Source organism: Schistocerca gregaria, chromosome X, assembly GCF_023897955.1.
Source record: "Schistocerca gregaria isolate iqSchGreg1 chromosome X, iqSchGreg1.2, whole genome shotgun sequence".
NCBI classification, from domain to species: Eukaryota; Metazoa; Arthropoda; class Insecta; order Orthoptera; family Acrididae; genus Schistocerca; species Schistocerca gregaria.
Window position 1 is genome coordinate 122,147,429 of NC_064931.1, and position 17,008 is coordinate 122,164,436.

Genomic DNA, 17,008 nt, shown 5'->3' on the forward strand with positions numbered 1-17,008 from the left:
CAGTATGCCAGTTATATAGCCCTCTGAATCGCCAGTTACAAACCCAACAGTTGCCGTTTGCTCTAAATTGGATATTAAAATCAGGAAAAAGAAAGGCACTTTACGACAAAAAGCAAATTACAGCCTGGGCGCACATCACCACAACACAATTTATAGGTATACCTAATGCTGTATGTTTGATGCTTCGCAAGTAAGAGGAGATAAAGGCTGTGACAGGGTGTCATGCAAAGTACTAATTAAGATTTAAAATTTGTCTACGGCACAAAAAGCATAATTTACGAGTATGCTATACATTCAGTTATAGAGTTCCTTTAATTTTCAAATATTTTAGCAGTAATAATTAATTACAGCTATTTAAGGTCGTATTGTAGCTTCATTTAATTGTGTAAGTTGCCTACAAAGAAACTGATATTGAAGACATCAAGAGATACTTAATGTTTTTTGCGTTTATTTTGCTACAATTAAAAATATATTGAGAGCAGATGACAATATTAAAATAAAAAAAAAACTGCCGTAACACACAGAGATAGTAAGTACTTTATGATACGGCACAACGAATGTTAGAGGGGACATCAAGGCCCTAATCTCGTAGGCTAAACAACACTAGAAATAAATATACAAAATAAATATAAGTTTTCGCTATAAATACTTAATAATTCTTGTAATGACGCAAATATTAATGAATAAATATTTTCAAATTTAAGTATGTAAATACGTCACTTGCAAATACATGTATGTACACAAATAGGACAGGCTTCAACACAATACTCAGTTAACTTAGATGCTACAGTAATAAATAAAATGGAAATTGTTTATGATAACGACATAACAAACACATGATTCTGATAAATCCCAGAAATATAGCTGAAAATGTTTACACCTAAATAAAAACATAGTGAAGTGAGACGATATGCTGCAAACGCAACTGACATTATAGTGGTTACATGAACATTTGATTTAAAACTCTGGAAACTAACAGATGAAATAAAGGAAATATGTCTTAGTATTTAACTTTTTTCATTTGACCGTTGTACTATAGTATGAATCTCTGACAATAGGAACAATGATTTAAGTGAGAACACTTGAAACAGGTATTTAGTGCTAATTACAGTAAAAGCAAATAGAGCATGACATTTTGAACTGCCGATACTGAAAAAAATATGTAAGAAAGTGAACTGAATGGGGCCTTTTTGCCCCAGATTTAAATAATGATCACATGTATGAAAGACGCTACATTCATGCAGCTGTAAAGTACATGAACTACACTGGCTCAGGTACTCAGAAGCAAACATAAAGCGTTCATCTGTTGAACCATGCTCCAATTTCAGGGCCTCCATTGTAGCCATAATGTGCTTCAGCAAGATTATCCTTGTACACATTGTCTTGCGACTGCAGTGCTGCGTTCCGCAACACGTTGAAGAGCAGCAACAACAATGCAACCTTTCCAACAAACAGCGACTTTACAGCCATCATCTGTCAACAGAAAGACGATCTCTCATGAGTCTCGCCAAGTCACATGTCTGCATGAAAGATTAGTTCCCTATATGCTGTAAGGGTTAGTCAAATGAAAAAGATACACACGGAAAAAATGTAAGTAAAGTGTTTATTATTTCAAAATAAATCACCATAACTTAATATATTTATTTCACTGTGAGACAAGACGGTCAATACTTGCATGGGAAAATGTTTGTGGTTGCTTAGAGAACAGTGATTGCACCCAAGCAAATCGATGGCCAAGAATGTCTTCTTTCAGGGCACCAAAAATACGGAAATTTCATGGGGAGAGATGTGGGTGGCATGGAGGATGTGTAAGGGCTTTCCACCGAAACTTCCATAGTACACTCGCAACAACATAAATGAGTGAAGTTCGACGGAAATAACATATCAATACGAGATACAAAATTTCAAAAGACAATTTACTCATAACCAGCGGGTATACACAAAATCGTTTGAGCGTCGCCCTCCCCCCCCCCCCCCCCCCTAGATCCCCCTCCCCTAGTCCTAACATTCCACATGGGAAAAAATTTTCTTTGCTGATGACGCAATATTACAGTTACTCACAGAACAAGAGAACTCTTACAGAGAATTCAAATTGAACAACCCCCAAGGAAGTTTACAAGGGGCCAATTTTTAAAAATATTTGTGCCCTTAGAATTCTAACATCAGTGTGTAACAGCCAGTGTTTTTTAATTACCTCATATTCATATGTACATTCACTTTTAGTTAAGGAATTCTTTTCTGGGAAATAAATGCATAAAACATGAACATTATTTTAAAAGTACACAAGAGGACCATAAGAATAATAACGAAAAATTGTAGTCTAGTCCATTGTAAATATCTGTTCAAAACGTTAGGGGTTTTAACTATACAGTGTGCATACCAATCAGTTATACACATAAAAATTACATTATAAAATGCACATACTGCTCAGTCAGTCACATAGTACAAGGTCTGAACTCAGTTTACTTTTACTAAGAACAAATAAACATAAAACTGAAACTGGTATTTTCTTCCAAGCAAAAAAACTACAATATATTATCCAAGCTGTTCAAAAAGAGATTACTAAAAGGAACCTATTTAAAGAGACAGTTAAACAGTACCCACTTTGCAGCACATTACATACCATAAAAGATTGCTTAGACAGCACAGAGTAGGAGTTTGGTATAAAATTTAACATAATTAAATATAATTACGATAGTAATAATAATAATAGCTGTGGTCCAGACGTCTTATGGTAGAGATACATTATGAAATAATATATGTATAGTATGTGGAGTGATGGTAGCTAAAAATGAATGAACTGTGTGGCACTAGCCTTCTGCATTATTAAATAAATTATTTGCAAAACAATATTCTACATTAGGGGTAAACAGAATGATGTAGCTCCACTTTAAGCTAACAGGTCTTGTATTGAAAGGATAGAGCTTCCAGTCTTCATCCAGCCATCTTGGTTTAGGTTTTCCATACTTTCCCTAAATTACTTCATGCAAATGCCAAGATGTTCCTACTGTAAGGCCACAACTAACTGCTTGTCCCATCCTTATCAAATTAGACCTGTACATATGTAAATGTCTATACATAAAAATTATTTTTGTTCATATTAAATTGACAGACCAAGTATGCTTGTAAAAGTGATCCACAGGGATCTGTGGATGAGTACTACTACTACTACTACTACTACTACTACTACTACTATTGTACCCTGCATCCCTGAGAATTGTGGAGTGCTGTTGTGCCCCTGTCACCAAGCTCATAGCTCAACATACTCAGTGCCTTTCCCTCGGAAATTTTAGCCGCATTTCCTTCCCAAACTATGAAATCATTCCTGAGATTGACAGACCTTTTCAACCGGCCTCCTGTTACCTAAGGTCCATTTCTTGTCTCTTGCCAATATAGATACCACGTCCTTGCTTTTATATTTCTGCCTCTCCAGTGCAATCTAAATCGATATGCTTTTCTATAAAATGTTACTGGTAGCCTGCAACACAATCATTCTCACTGGACTGACGATGACACACATCACCAGCATCTCTTCAAGCGTTAGCACTTAATTATCATTCCTAGTTATGTGTTTTTATGTATTATATTCGTGGCCAGCCCATCCACTACCAGTGGGATGTAAATAACAGATGAGTTCTTCAAAAATACTACATGACAGTATATTGGCCTCGTATTTAAACTCCATTGGAACGCACTTCCAGTTAATTATATCCAACTAAGGCTTTCTGACTAACCATTCACCCTATGTAGTCACAAAGAATATCAGAACTATTATTTCATAACCATAAATAGGCATATCTCATGGACCCATCGCATGACAAGTCCTTTATCCTCTTATGCATATCTGACATCTCAAAATCATTCTACCTCATGTAGCTACACAAATATGCTAATGATGTCGCCTTCCTTGTCCTTACAAATCTCCATTCGTCCCCAATGAAGCCACCTGCATAGCTACTCTACTTGGTGCAACCAGTGCTACCTCTCCAACAAGCCTGCAAAAACACAGGCAATAGTTATACAAAAGTCCACCCAAGCTTACCACCTCTGTCACTGCTACTTAAGAGACCACAAACAGGCATCACACGAAAATACCTAGAACTAACACTGCAGATAAACTAATTTGGAATCCTCACTGACTAATCACAAGAAAGAAAGCTGCTATTGGAATAAAGCGACTAAATTTACTGACCAACTAAAAATGGTGAGTAAACCTCAAGACCCATTATCCACACATGAAAGACTCATGTGTATCATCCTCACCTATTCAAATGCTTCACAGACCTCCATTCCTCCCAAGCTTAACCACTCCCTACAAATCCTTGAACCACATGCACTCCATCGTCCTTTCTACGTTCGACAAAGTGCTTCCACCCACATCTTGCTGTACCAGCTTAATATTGTGACACCTGGTCAGACATATAGGACACCTTCTTCTGTTCTATAACTGCCATAAATGTAACTCTCAAATCCTCATTCTATGATCCAGGAGCTGGGAGACTCCTTTGGAAATCACAGTAATCCAGTCATGAGCTTCGATTACGTTTGAGCAGACAGACAATTTATTTTTGACCTCCCAGTAAGGTACCTGAATGTATCAAGTGCCACGTCATCACTGGAATGTGCTGAACAATTGAACATAATACTTACAAACAAGTTAGTGGTAGGGAATTAGGAAAGCTGGCACAGTCTGCATTATTTCCAAATTTTCGTCATCTGATGATGCCAGGCAATGTTGCCATCATCTGATGATGCCAGGCAGTGTTGCCATATTTCTTCCCTACTCCTCCGCTCACCCCTATGACATCACATTCCAAGATGGCGGAAGTAGTTCACTTGTCCTAAATTTTTCTCCCATCTTGATGGTTCAAATGGCTCTGAGCACTATGGAACTTAACATCAGAGGTTATCAGTCCGCTAGAGTTAGAACTACTTAAACCTAACTAACCTAAGGACTTGACACACATCCATGCCCGAGGCAGGATTCGAACCTGTGACCGTAGCAGCATCGCAGTTCTGGACTGATGCACCTAGAACCGCTCGGCCACTATGGGCAGCCCATCTTGATGTTCACACCCCTTCATGAGTGATGTCTTCATGCAGTACAGGAGTGTGTGGTCCAGGGCCCAAATTGTGGTACACTGCTTTGATGATGTACATATTTGACAATAGGGAGAGTTTAATACATGCAGTCTTAGCACTCCTGCTCACCTTTGTTACCCTGCTTCATTAACAGCGTACCTATGACTGCAGATTCATTACAGTTATACACAGTTTAAAGGCCGTACAGAGAATAGACTAAATGACCAGTCTGCAGACAGGAGAGCACTACAGCACATGATGCAAGAATATTAAAAGTGTTGTGCAAACGTGAAGATAGAAATATAACATATAACTGCTAAGAGTATCAAAAATGGCCTAAAGACAATTACCAAACAATGCTTGACAAAGAAGTTCAGGTCAAGCTCCACTCCCTGTTGAAGTCTGTGCTCGCAATTTGTGGAACCATCACCAATATTAATATTAATTTCAGTTTCCTTGTTAGAATATTTAAATTAGTTTTTATTATCTCATTAATGGAAAATGAGTAAAACTTTCGATATGGTTCTCTTGAATTATTATGGGGAAAAATTTATTATTTCATTAATTAAATTAACTGTTACATAAGAAGCATTAAAGTCAATAAAGTTATCATTTTCATCAGTTCTAGTTATTTTTAAATTCTAAATAGAATTGAAAGTCGTAATTTTTATAGGGTGATTTTATTCATAAATTATTGGACCACCAAATTCAGAATGCTTAAATCAAGCAATAATATTAGTTTCTCTGTGAAAATTATCGTTATGCTTAACAAACATTCCATCAACCAAATTAAAATTTACAATAATTAAACGAAGAGAATAATTCTAGTAACATCCTTAGATCTCTTTGCATTAATAGTTTGATTATTAGATCCTAAAACTTTACCTACAAAATGTTCTTTGTCCATAATTAATTTTTTATGATTTTCGATAAGAATTCTATTTAAACTTTTATCTGCTTTAATATGAACATTATTATTTTTCAAATTAATAAATTTATATAAAATTTTCAAACGATATTGACCAACCAGAAATTCTATTAATTAATTAAACTTTATTATTTTTTGAGTTAATATTTGGAGTTAAAAAAGTTGAATAAAAACGAACTAGTGCTACATTTTTATGAGTTTCTCTTATTGGAACAGTTAATATAATCTTCATAATGGAATAGTTATCACTTAATAGACATAATCTACTCATTAATATTAGCAAAAGATATGTAAAAATGTGAAATCCAAAAAGGAAATTAAAAAATAAACATGCTAAACTTCTACCAAATTCTATTCAATGTGCTGTTACAGGACTAAGTGGATGTAGAAAAACCACATTAATAATGGATGATTATATTTTAAATGCTGGATGGTTAAACAGGAAAAAGTTAATCATTTGTATGTTTATTCAAAAAGTTTTGATCAATTAAAAAACTGGAGAAATTTATAAAAATATATGAAAAAATTGAGGACCAACTAAATGAAAAAATTGTTAATTTATTGTAAATAATGATGAAATTTTTCTATTGGATGACTGTCAAGATAATTCAGTTGTAGTTTTTGATGATTTCATTCTTGAAAATCAAGATTTAGTTAGAGAATATTACTGTAGAGAAAGACCTAAAGGAATAGATTGTTATTTAAGGCTAACATATTCCCAAAAAATTAGTTACCGATAATTTAATTTTTAAAATAATTTTAAACAAGGTGATACAAATTCAATTCACATTTATCATGAATTTGTTGGTGATTTTTAAAGTTTGTTAAATTTAAGGAAACATGTAGTAAATATTGGAAAGGATGATTTTGGTTTTATAACAATATATATGACAAGGCAAATTAATGAAGGAATAAATTAAAAATTTCTTAAATGCTGAACACAAAAAAATATAATGGCATGAAGTGTGACCAACAGTTACACTTAAAATGATGCATAAATTTGATGTAGATTTTAAATGTAAAATAAAAAAGCATTATTGTTTTAGTTGTTCTAAATACATTTTTACAAAATACGATTTAGAAATTGTTAGAAAGCTAAACAAAAAAAAAACTTTTAAATTGATTATACTTTGTTACCTAGTGCCAAACTAAAACCAAAATCAAAAACGTAAACTCAATAATGAACAATAAAATATTATTGACCACATTTAACTGATGTCCAAAACAGAATAAACGAGAATAAAACTGGTAGATATTTTCTTGCAACGTTAACAGTTCCTGTTGTGAAAATGATTGTTTTCTCGAATATTTAACAAACAAAAAAGAAACAAAACATGAAGGTGGAATTTTACAATTATTTTTAGCTGCATTACCTTATGTAGCAATAATTGGTTCACTTGCTGGTGGAGCTGCAGTTATGGCAAATACAGTTTTATATAAGAAAAGGCGATAAAGAATCAGAAAAAAAGACAGTTTGGAAGTGGAAGAAAGGGAAGGCAGTAAAAATTAGAATGTGGAATAGTAAATTTAGATATTTATGATCATGTTGGAACTCACTGGATTTGCTGTTATAGAAATGAAGATGTAAATTTAGTTTTTGATTCATATGGAGGAAATATACCAAAACAACTAGTTAACTATTTGGGAAAAAATAGTTTATATCACAATATTGATAGAAATCAAAATTTCGATGAAGTAATTTGTGGGAATTGGTGTTTATTTGTTTAAAACTAATATTAATGAATTATTAGTTAGTGATGTTTGAAATTTAATAAATAGACATTTTTGGAATAAAATCATTAAAAAATTTTAATCATTAGAATGTGTGAACATTACGGAAGGCAAACTACTCGCTGTTGAGAGGAATGTCGTTACACATATTGCCAAATGCATTGAGGTTGATGGACATCATTTTGAACATTTATTGCTTTAATGTGGTATTTACAGGTAATAACGCAATAACAGCATGCATTCTCAGAAATGATCAGATCACAAAGGTACATGTATCACATTGGAACAACCGAAATAAAGTGTTGAAATGTACCTAAGTTCTGTATTTTAATTTAAGAAACCTACCTGTTACCAACTGTTTGTCTAAAATTGTGAGCCATATGTTTGTGACTATTACATTCCCATCTGCCACAAAGCGAAAAAAGTGGTCCAACTAAAAGATTCATATTTCTTTACGTACTACATGAATATATAATAAAAAATGGGTGTTCCTATTTTAAAAAAAAAACGCAGTTGATATGCGTTTGACCTATGGCAGCGCCATCTACTGGGCCAACCATAGAGCCATCTGGTTTCCCCCTTCAAGCTAGATGAGTTTCTTTCTCTGTAGTTTCTTCGTTTCACGCTTATTTCTTGAGATATTTGGCCCAGTCACTATCAAATGGATCACCCTGTATGTCAGGTTCATGACGATGTGCCCATCATTCCGTTAATGGTCGCAGTTATTGTGATATTTACGTAAAGTAAGACACGGCGCGAAATTCGGAAAAATTGTGCAATGAAAAATAGAGGTAGCTATAATTTTGCATTCGATGCATATTACATAATATGTTGTTGCTTATGAAATTTAGCTAACATATTGAATTTTTCTGTAGACTTGGACAGAGGTACCTATCTGCCACCAATGTCGAGGAAATTCATTTGATATAGCACTCTCATTCGCTATCGCGCGGCGCCAGTGATAAAGCTAGAGTGAAATATCTACACCATACCGTTATTATGTAAAACTTCATTATCTACCGTGTTATTGCAGTAACTACAGACTTTTTCAGTGAAAGAATGCACTTTTTAAGGGCCATCGATAGCTGAGAAATGGCATGGGTTTTGGAACAACATATGTTAACACATTACACTTTTTTTGTACCAAGGATGTGCTTTTTGATAAGCTATCTAGTTTACTTTGCCTCAGTTCCTCACTTAATAAACCACTGTTTCAGAATTCTCTCACAATTGTGTCTGCACATGTTTGTGAGGTGAGACAGTGTAAAATCCTCAGTGTTTTGGCAAAAGAGGCAAATTTTGACATGGTAACCAAAGAAATGTGTAGGTTTTACTCAAAATTCGCTACTCATGACGTTTCTCTGAAAGTAACATATGGTTGACAAGCCAGGCAAAAAATAAATCTCTGCATTTTCGGCGGAATTCATTTTAGATACTAACGAAAGCAGTGGTGACAGAAGGTCTTTTTGAATGATCACCATGCAAATGTGGATGTGGAAGGGCCCCATTTAATATTTACAAAAACTTTGAATATAGGCTCCAGTTTAGAACGCCACTCCCCTTCCAGCGCTTGCCATTTGCCCTACAGCACTCTGATCAACCCTCTAACCGCTGCCCCTATTTGCATGCTTCCCAAGCCGACTGTGCATCTAGCGGCCAAAGCATTTTGCTGCGCAAGGTTGGTAGAAACTGCCTGCTGCAAACATACGAGGTCGTGCTGAAAAGTAATCCTCGGAAATATTTATGTGAAAAACTGTTATAGATTTTAACAAATAAACTTTATTAACATTTTCCAGCTTCGTTATCATGTCGAAATATTTATTTCTCAACATAGTTACACTGACGACAAACAGATTTCTCCCAACGAGCGACAAGTTTGTTGAAACCGTCGCTTTGGAATGAAGTCCTCAAAGGTGTTCTTTAAATTTTGGAAACAGATGAAAACCTAATGGGGCCAAGTCGGGGCTCTATGAGGAATCGTCCATGACAGTGAACCCGAGGGGTCTGACTGTTGCAGATGTCGCAGCACTCATGTGTAGTCTTGTTTTGTCATGCTGAAGGAAAGGACTAACTCCTCGAATTCGAAACTCAATTACAGCACGCCGTTTCTCACGGACAGGCATTGTTGAATTACACACCACCATCTTACACGTTTGCGTCAGCGAAGCAGGAAAGTCGACCGAGAAACATGCTTGACACACACACATCAAAAAAATTTTTCGGTCACCCCCGTTCCCAGGACTCCCGAAGATAGACGTTGACTGTTTACATTGTATCACAGACAAAGTCCCTTTCACCGTTCACAGATGTTACTAAACCCACCCAGAAAGGTAAACAACCATGCATGAGCAGCGCCTATTACACGGAGGCGGGCCGACAGCCGATCAGTTCCAGTCATTCCACCAGGAAGGAAGTACACGGCTCGTTGTCGTCTGTAGTCTGTCAATAACCCGGTTCGATCGCGTCCGCATTGTTACTTTTTGCCAGGAATGGCTCTCAACAAGGGACGTGTCCAGGTGTCAAGAAGTGAACCGAAGCAATGTTTTTCGGACATGGAGGAGATACAGAGAGCCAGGAACTGTCGATGACATGCCTCGCTCAGCCACCCAAGGGCTACTACGGTATTGGATGACCGCTAACTACAGTTATGGCTCGGAGAAACCCTGACAGCAACGCCACCATGTTGAATAACGCTTTTCGTGCAGCCACAGGACGTCGTGCTACGACTCAAACTGTCCACAACAGCATGCATGATGCGCAACTTCACTCCCGACGTCCATGGTGAGGTCCATCTTCGCAACCACGACACCGTGCAGCGCAGTACGGATGGGCCCAACAACATGTCGGATGGACCGCTCAGCATTGGCATCACCTTCTCTTCACCGATGAGTGTCGCATATGCCTTCAACTAGACAATTGTCGGAGACGTGTTTGGAGGCAACCCGGTCAGGCTGAACGCCTTAGACACACTGTCCAGCGAGTGCAGCAAGAAGGAGGTTCCCTGCTGTTTTGGGGTGGCATTGTGTGGGGCCGACGTACGCCGCTGGTGGTCATGGTAGACACCATAACGGCTGTACGATACGTGAATGGCATCCTCCGACCGATAATGCAACTATATCGGCAGCATATTGGCCAGGAATTCGTCTTCATGAATGACAATTCGCGCCCCATCGTGCACAGCATGTGAATGACTTCCTTCAGGATAACGACATCGCTCGACTACAGTAGCTAGCGTGCTCTCCAGCTATGAACCTATCGAACATGCCTGGGATATATTGAAAAGGGCTGTTTATGGACGACGTGAGCCACAAACCACTCTGAGGTTTAAAATGGTGCAAATGACTCTGAGCACTATGGGACTTAACATCTGTGGTCATCAGTCCCCTACAACTTAGAACTACTTAAACCTAACTAACCTAAGGACATCACACACATCCATGACCGAGGCAGGATTCGAACCTGCGACCGTAGCGGTCACGCGGTTCCAGACTGAAGCGCCTAGAAACGCACGGCCACACCAGCCGGTTCAACTACTCTGAAGGCTCTACGCCGAATCGCCGTTGAGGAGTGGGACAATCTGGACCAACAGTGCCTTGATGAACTTGTGGATAGCATGCCATAACGAATACAGGCATGTACCACTGCAAGAGGGCGTGCTACTGGGTATTAGAGGTACCGGTGTTTCCAGAAATCTGGACCACCACCTCTGAAGGTGTCGCTGTATGACGGTACAACATGGAATGTGTGGTTTTCATGAGCAATAAAAAGGGTGGAAATGATGTTTATGTTGATTTCTATTCCAGTTTTCTGTACAGGTTCCGGGACTCTCGGAACCGAGGTGACGCAAAACTTTTTTTGGTGTGTGTATTTCTGTGGAACATTAATACGTTGTATTCAAACTAAATTAATTGTTAGTATGTTTTTAGACGATGTAAAATGGAATATTGAAACCTGTTTAAACAGCATGAAAAATATAAATAATGAATGACTACATGTCAGTCGATTTCGAAAGGTTGCCACAGTGCCCCTTTGTAATGTGCTCGTGGCACTGCGCTGACGTAGTTGTCGCCGGCAGTAATGAGGTGCTGTGTATACACACCTACTACAGGGTGGTCCATTGATAGTGACCGGGCCAAATATCTCACGCAGTAAGCATCAAACGAAAAAGTATAAAGAACGAAACTCGTCTGGCTTGAAGGGGTAAACCAGATGGCACTGTAGTTGGCCCGCTAGATGGCGCTGCCATACGTTAAACAGATATCAATTACGTTTTTTTTTTTAAACAGGAATCCCCATTTCTATTAAATATTCGTGTAGTACGTAAAGAAATATGAATGTTTTAGTTGGACCACTTTTTTCGCTTTCTGATAGATGGCGCTGTAATAGTCACAAACGTGTACGTACGTGATATCACATAACACTCCACCGGTGCGGACGGTATTTGCTTCATGATACATTACCCGTGTTAAAATGTACCGTTTACCAATTGCGGAAAAAGTTGATATCGTGTTGATGTATGGCTATTGTGATAAAAATGCCCAACGGGCGCGTGCTACGTATGCTGCTCGGTATCCTGGACGGCATCATCCAAGTGTCCGGAAAGTTCGCCGGATAGTTACGTTATTTAAGGAAACAGGAAGTGTTCAGCCACATGTGAAACGTCAACCACGACCTGCAACAAATGATGATGCCCAAGTAGGTGTTTTAGCTGCTGTTGCGGCTAATCCGAACATCAGTAGCAGACAAATTGCGCGAGAATCGGGAATCTGAAAAACGTCGGTGTTGAGAATGCTACATCAACATCGATTGCATCCGTACCATATTTCTATGCACCAGGAATTGCATGGCAACGACTTTGAACGTCGTATACAGTTCTGCCACTGGGCACAAGAGAAATTACGAGACCATGACAGGTTTTTTGCACGCTTTCTATTTAGCGACGAAGCGTCTTTCACCAACAGCAGTAACGTAAACCGGCATAATATGCGCTAATATTGCATTTAATTCAAACGGCGATAGAGACTCAACACATACGATGCACACAGTGTGCCTGTCATTACATCATTACGGACCTAAAGTCAGTAAAACACCTTCACATGATTCGAGTTTCGATAGTATTATGATTTTATGGCAAGCTCGGGGCAGAAGCATAAGACAAAGTCCGCTTTCTTCAATGAAGGTGACTGAAAGGACAATGGCTTGCTATATTATCAGAAGCCGGCCGGAGTGGCCGTGAGGTTCTAGGCGATACAGTCTGGAGCCGAGCCACCGCTCCGGTCGCAGGTTCGAATCCTGCCTCGGGCATCTATGTGTGTGATGTCCTTAGGTTAGTTAGGTTTAATTAGTTCTAAGTTCTAGGCGACTGATGACCTCAGAAGTTAAGTCGCATAGTGCTCAGAGCCATTTGAACCATTTTATTATCAGAAAATATCGAAAATATTACTAGAAATGTACATTAGCGTCTGAAACAAGCAATTTACTAGGATTCAATGCTATAGCTCTATGGTTCGGTTTTTATTTGTACATAGTAAGATGGATGATTACTCAAATGGTTTCAAAAAAAATGTTCTGAGGTGTGTGAAATCTTATGGAACTTAACTGCTAAGGTCATAAGTCCAGAAGCTTACGCACTACTTAACATAAATTATCCTAAGGACAAACACACACACATACACACACACACCCACACACACACACACACCCATGCCCGAGGGAGGACTCGAACCTCCGCCGGGAACAGCTCATATGGTTTCGACACATGCACCCTTTGTTACGTTTGTTCCACATCTTTCTTTGTTTTATAATTATTATTTATGAGTGACTCTTCGAGAATAAACGCGGTAATATCGTAAAAAGTGTCATTGTTTTATTCGTAAGTATGTGAGATATATTACAAAAACTTCTGCTTCGAAGGGATAGTAGAATGTTAAAATGAGACTGTACATGTTTTTATGTAAAAGGCCCACAGTTGATTCAGTATCTCGGTATATACAAAAAGATACTACTTTTAACCTGACAGGAAAGTAATTGTCCTTTGCGCACTAAAACTTCTTGGAAACCTTGTTTCTATACCTTGAATCGCCTATGAAATACGAGGTGCATTCAAGTTCTAAGGCCTCAGACTTTTTTTTTTCTCCGGACTGGAAAGAGATAGAAAAATGCGCCTTGTTTTAAAATGAGGCCGCGTTCATTGTCAATACGTCTCAGAGATGGTAGCAACGTACGGCAGATGGAATTTTACCGCCAGCAGCGAGAATGAGAACTGTTTTAAATACTTAAAATGGCGACGTTTTCCTTACTTGAACAGCGTGCAATCATTCGTTTTCTGAATTTGCGTGGTGTGAAACCAATTGAAATTCATCGACAGTTGAAGGAGACATGTGGTGATGGAGTTAAGGATGTGTCGGAAGTGCGTTCGTGGGTGCGACAGTTTAATGAAGGCAGAACATCGTGTGACAACAAACCGAAACAACCTCGGGCTCGCACAAGCCGGTCTGACGACATGATCGAGAAAGTGGAGAGAATTGTTTTGGGGGATCGCCAAATGACTGTTGAACAGATCGCCTCCAGGGTTGGCATTTCTGTGGGTTCTGTGCACACAATCCTGCATGACGACCTGAAAATGCGAAAAGTGTCATCCAGGTGGGTGCCACGAATGCTGACAGACGACCACATGGCTGCCCGTGTGGTATGTTGCCAAGCAATGGTGACGCGCAACGACAGCATGAATGGGGCTTTCTTTTCGTCGGTTGTGACAATGGATGAGACGTGGATGCCATTTTTCGAACCAGAAACAAAGCGCCAGTCAGCTCAATGGAAGCACACAGATTCACCGCCACCAAAAAAATTTCGGGTAACCGCCACTGCTGAAAAAATGATGGTGTCCATGTTCTGGGACAGCGAGTGCGTAATCCTTACCCATTGCCTTGCAAAGGGCACTACGAAAATGTTTTGAAGAACAAATTCCTTCCTGCACTACAACAAGAACGTCCGGGAAGGGCTGCGCGTGTGCTGTTTCACCAAGACAATGCACCCGCACAACGAGCTAACGTTACGCAACAGTTTCTTCGTGATAACTTTGAAGTGATTCCTCATGCTCCCTACTCACCTGACCTGGCTCCTAGTGACTTTTGGCTCTTTCCAACAATGAGAGACACTCTCCGTGGCTGCACATTCACCAGCCGTGCTGCTATTGCCTCAGCGATTTTCCAGTGGTCAAAACAGGCTCCTAAAGAAGCCTTCGCTGCTGTCATGGAATCATGGCGTCAACGTTGTGAAAAATGTGTACGTCTGCAGCGCGATTACGTCGAGAAGTAACGCCAGTTTCATCGATAAGAAAAAAAAAAATCGGAGGCCTTGGAACTTGAATGCACCTCGTATTAGAAGTGCCTACGTGACGTGTGACATCGTAGAGATATGCTCGAATTGTCCGAGATAAATTCTCCGTCGTTAATAAGAGCGAGAAGTGATGCGGTGTGCTGAGAGACAAGGCAGTCCTTGACCCGCTTCCGGATGGCCAGAGCAGGCCAGCCATCCGCTGACCCGCTCAAACATCTCGCAGGACTCGCCGCCGTCCCGTTTCCTTGGAGCAGTCCGCGCCGACTTTCGGAACAGGTGCCGCCTTCAGAACCTGTTTTGTTACATACCGAGGCCGCGGGCAACGGGCCTGGACTCCTCGTCACTGCGGGGTTCATCTTCCAGCGTCACTAAAGGAACTCGGTATGCCTGGCTCCGTCTCCTCCACATAAGAAAGCTAGCGTGGGAAAGCTTTCGTTTGTCACAGTGAGCGCTAACTACAGCAATAACTTGTTAGAGTTTCTTTCGCTTTATTACTAGACTGACAGACAGGAAAAAAAGGCATCGGCAGCATCCGAGAATCTTGAAATTTGTGCCACATGTAAGTGAACTTCGGGTATCATGGAATAGTCCGCCCCCGTTAGCTGAGTGGTATGCCGGCACGGTAGCTCAGCGTGTTCGGTCAGAGAGCTGGGTAGCCTCTGTAATAAAAAAAACTGAGTGAAACCATCAACAACGAACTTGAACGGATGTCATGTGACGTCCGCAACGACCAAACCCAACGATCAACAACGAACAAAAATAAAAAAAGAGTAGTCAGCGCGACGGAATGTCAATCCTAAAGGCTCGGGTTCGATTCCCGGCTGGGTCGGAGACTTTCTCCGCTCAGGGACTGGGTGTTGTGTTGTCCTAATCATCATCATTTCATCCCCATCGACGAGCAAGTCGCCGAAGTGCCGTCAAATCGAAAGACTTGCATCCAGCTAACGGTCTACCCGACGGGAGGCCCTAGTGACACGACTTTTTTTTATTTTTCCATCTGTCGAGTGATCTCCCAAACGAGAGATGCATGAACTATTTCAAAATGTTTCCGTGTTGCTCTGTTGTAAGTCTAGATCGTCTCCAGACATCGTGTGAGTTATAGCGCGGAAAACACTTTTCGCTCCCGCGCAATACTTTTGCAGATAGGTTTCAAAAAATATGAAATAAGTATTGAAAATGTACCATAAAGATTAAAAATATGCAATTTATTAAGTAAATGACTAGTAGATCGTTATGTTTTCCTCGATTTTTGGCTATGGATACAGTTGATTCTATTGACATGTTATGAAGCCCAAGATGGCGTGTCGACAGTATGAAATACTTCGTAGTCCATATAACATGAAATAAAATCCAGTATATTCAACACATCATGATAGCAGATTATTTCTTATAAGCCATAACATATATTTAAGAAAATCTCTGTTGTAATTGGCCTGCCTCCGTAGTTCAGTGGTCAGCGTATCTGACTATGTGGAAGGACACGGCTTTGATTCCCGACACTTCCAAGGACTTTTCCTCAATGGGAGCAATGGAACGAGGTGCACTCAGCCATGATAATAATGATGTAGAATTACTGCTGTGCGAAGGAAAGTTTTCATATGATGGAAGAGAAATAAGGATTGGGTGCATTGTTTATTAAATGTGGACCCACCCTGACTGTACAAAGACAGTGAATGAAGATTACATTTATGACTTTTCAAATAGAGGACTGTAAAACAAATGATCTGTCACGTAAACAAATACCTCTTTTGAACGGAAAACAAATCATATCTGTTATGTAAATAAATAATTGGTTTAGAACTTCGTTTAGAAGATAATAAACTTCTACAGTTTCGTCATCAAATCGAATTACACGGAATCGCCAAAGAAACTGGTATAGGCATGCGTATTCAAATACGGAGATATGTAAACAGGCAGAATAGGGCGCTG

General features: G+C 39.2%; 1 protein-coding gene across 1 annotated transcript in view; it reads right to left on the reverse strand.

The window, feature by feature from the left end:
- Positions 1-353: 353 nt before the first annotated feature.
- LOC126298475 (uncharacterized) overlaps positions 354-17,008 on the reverse strand; it is a 49,537-nt gene continuing 32,882 nt past the window's right edge. The window contains exon 3 of the mRNA XM_049989809.1: positions 354-1,473. Within this exon, the coding sequence (XP_049845766.1) occupies positions 1,300-1,473 (174 nt within the window). The 3' untranslated portion in view covers positions 354-1,299. The remainder of the gene's footprint in view (positions 1,474-17,008) is intronic.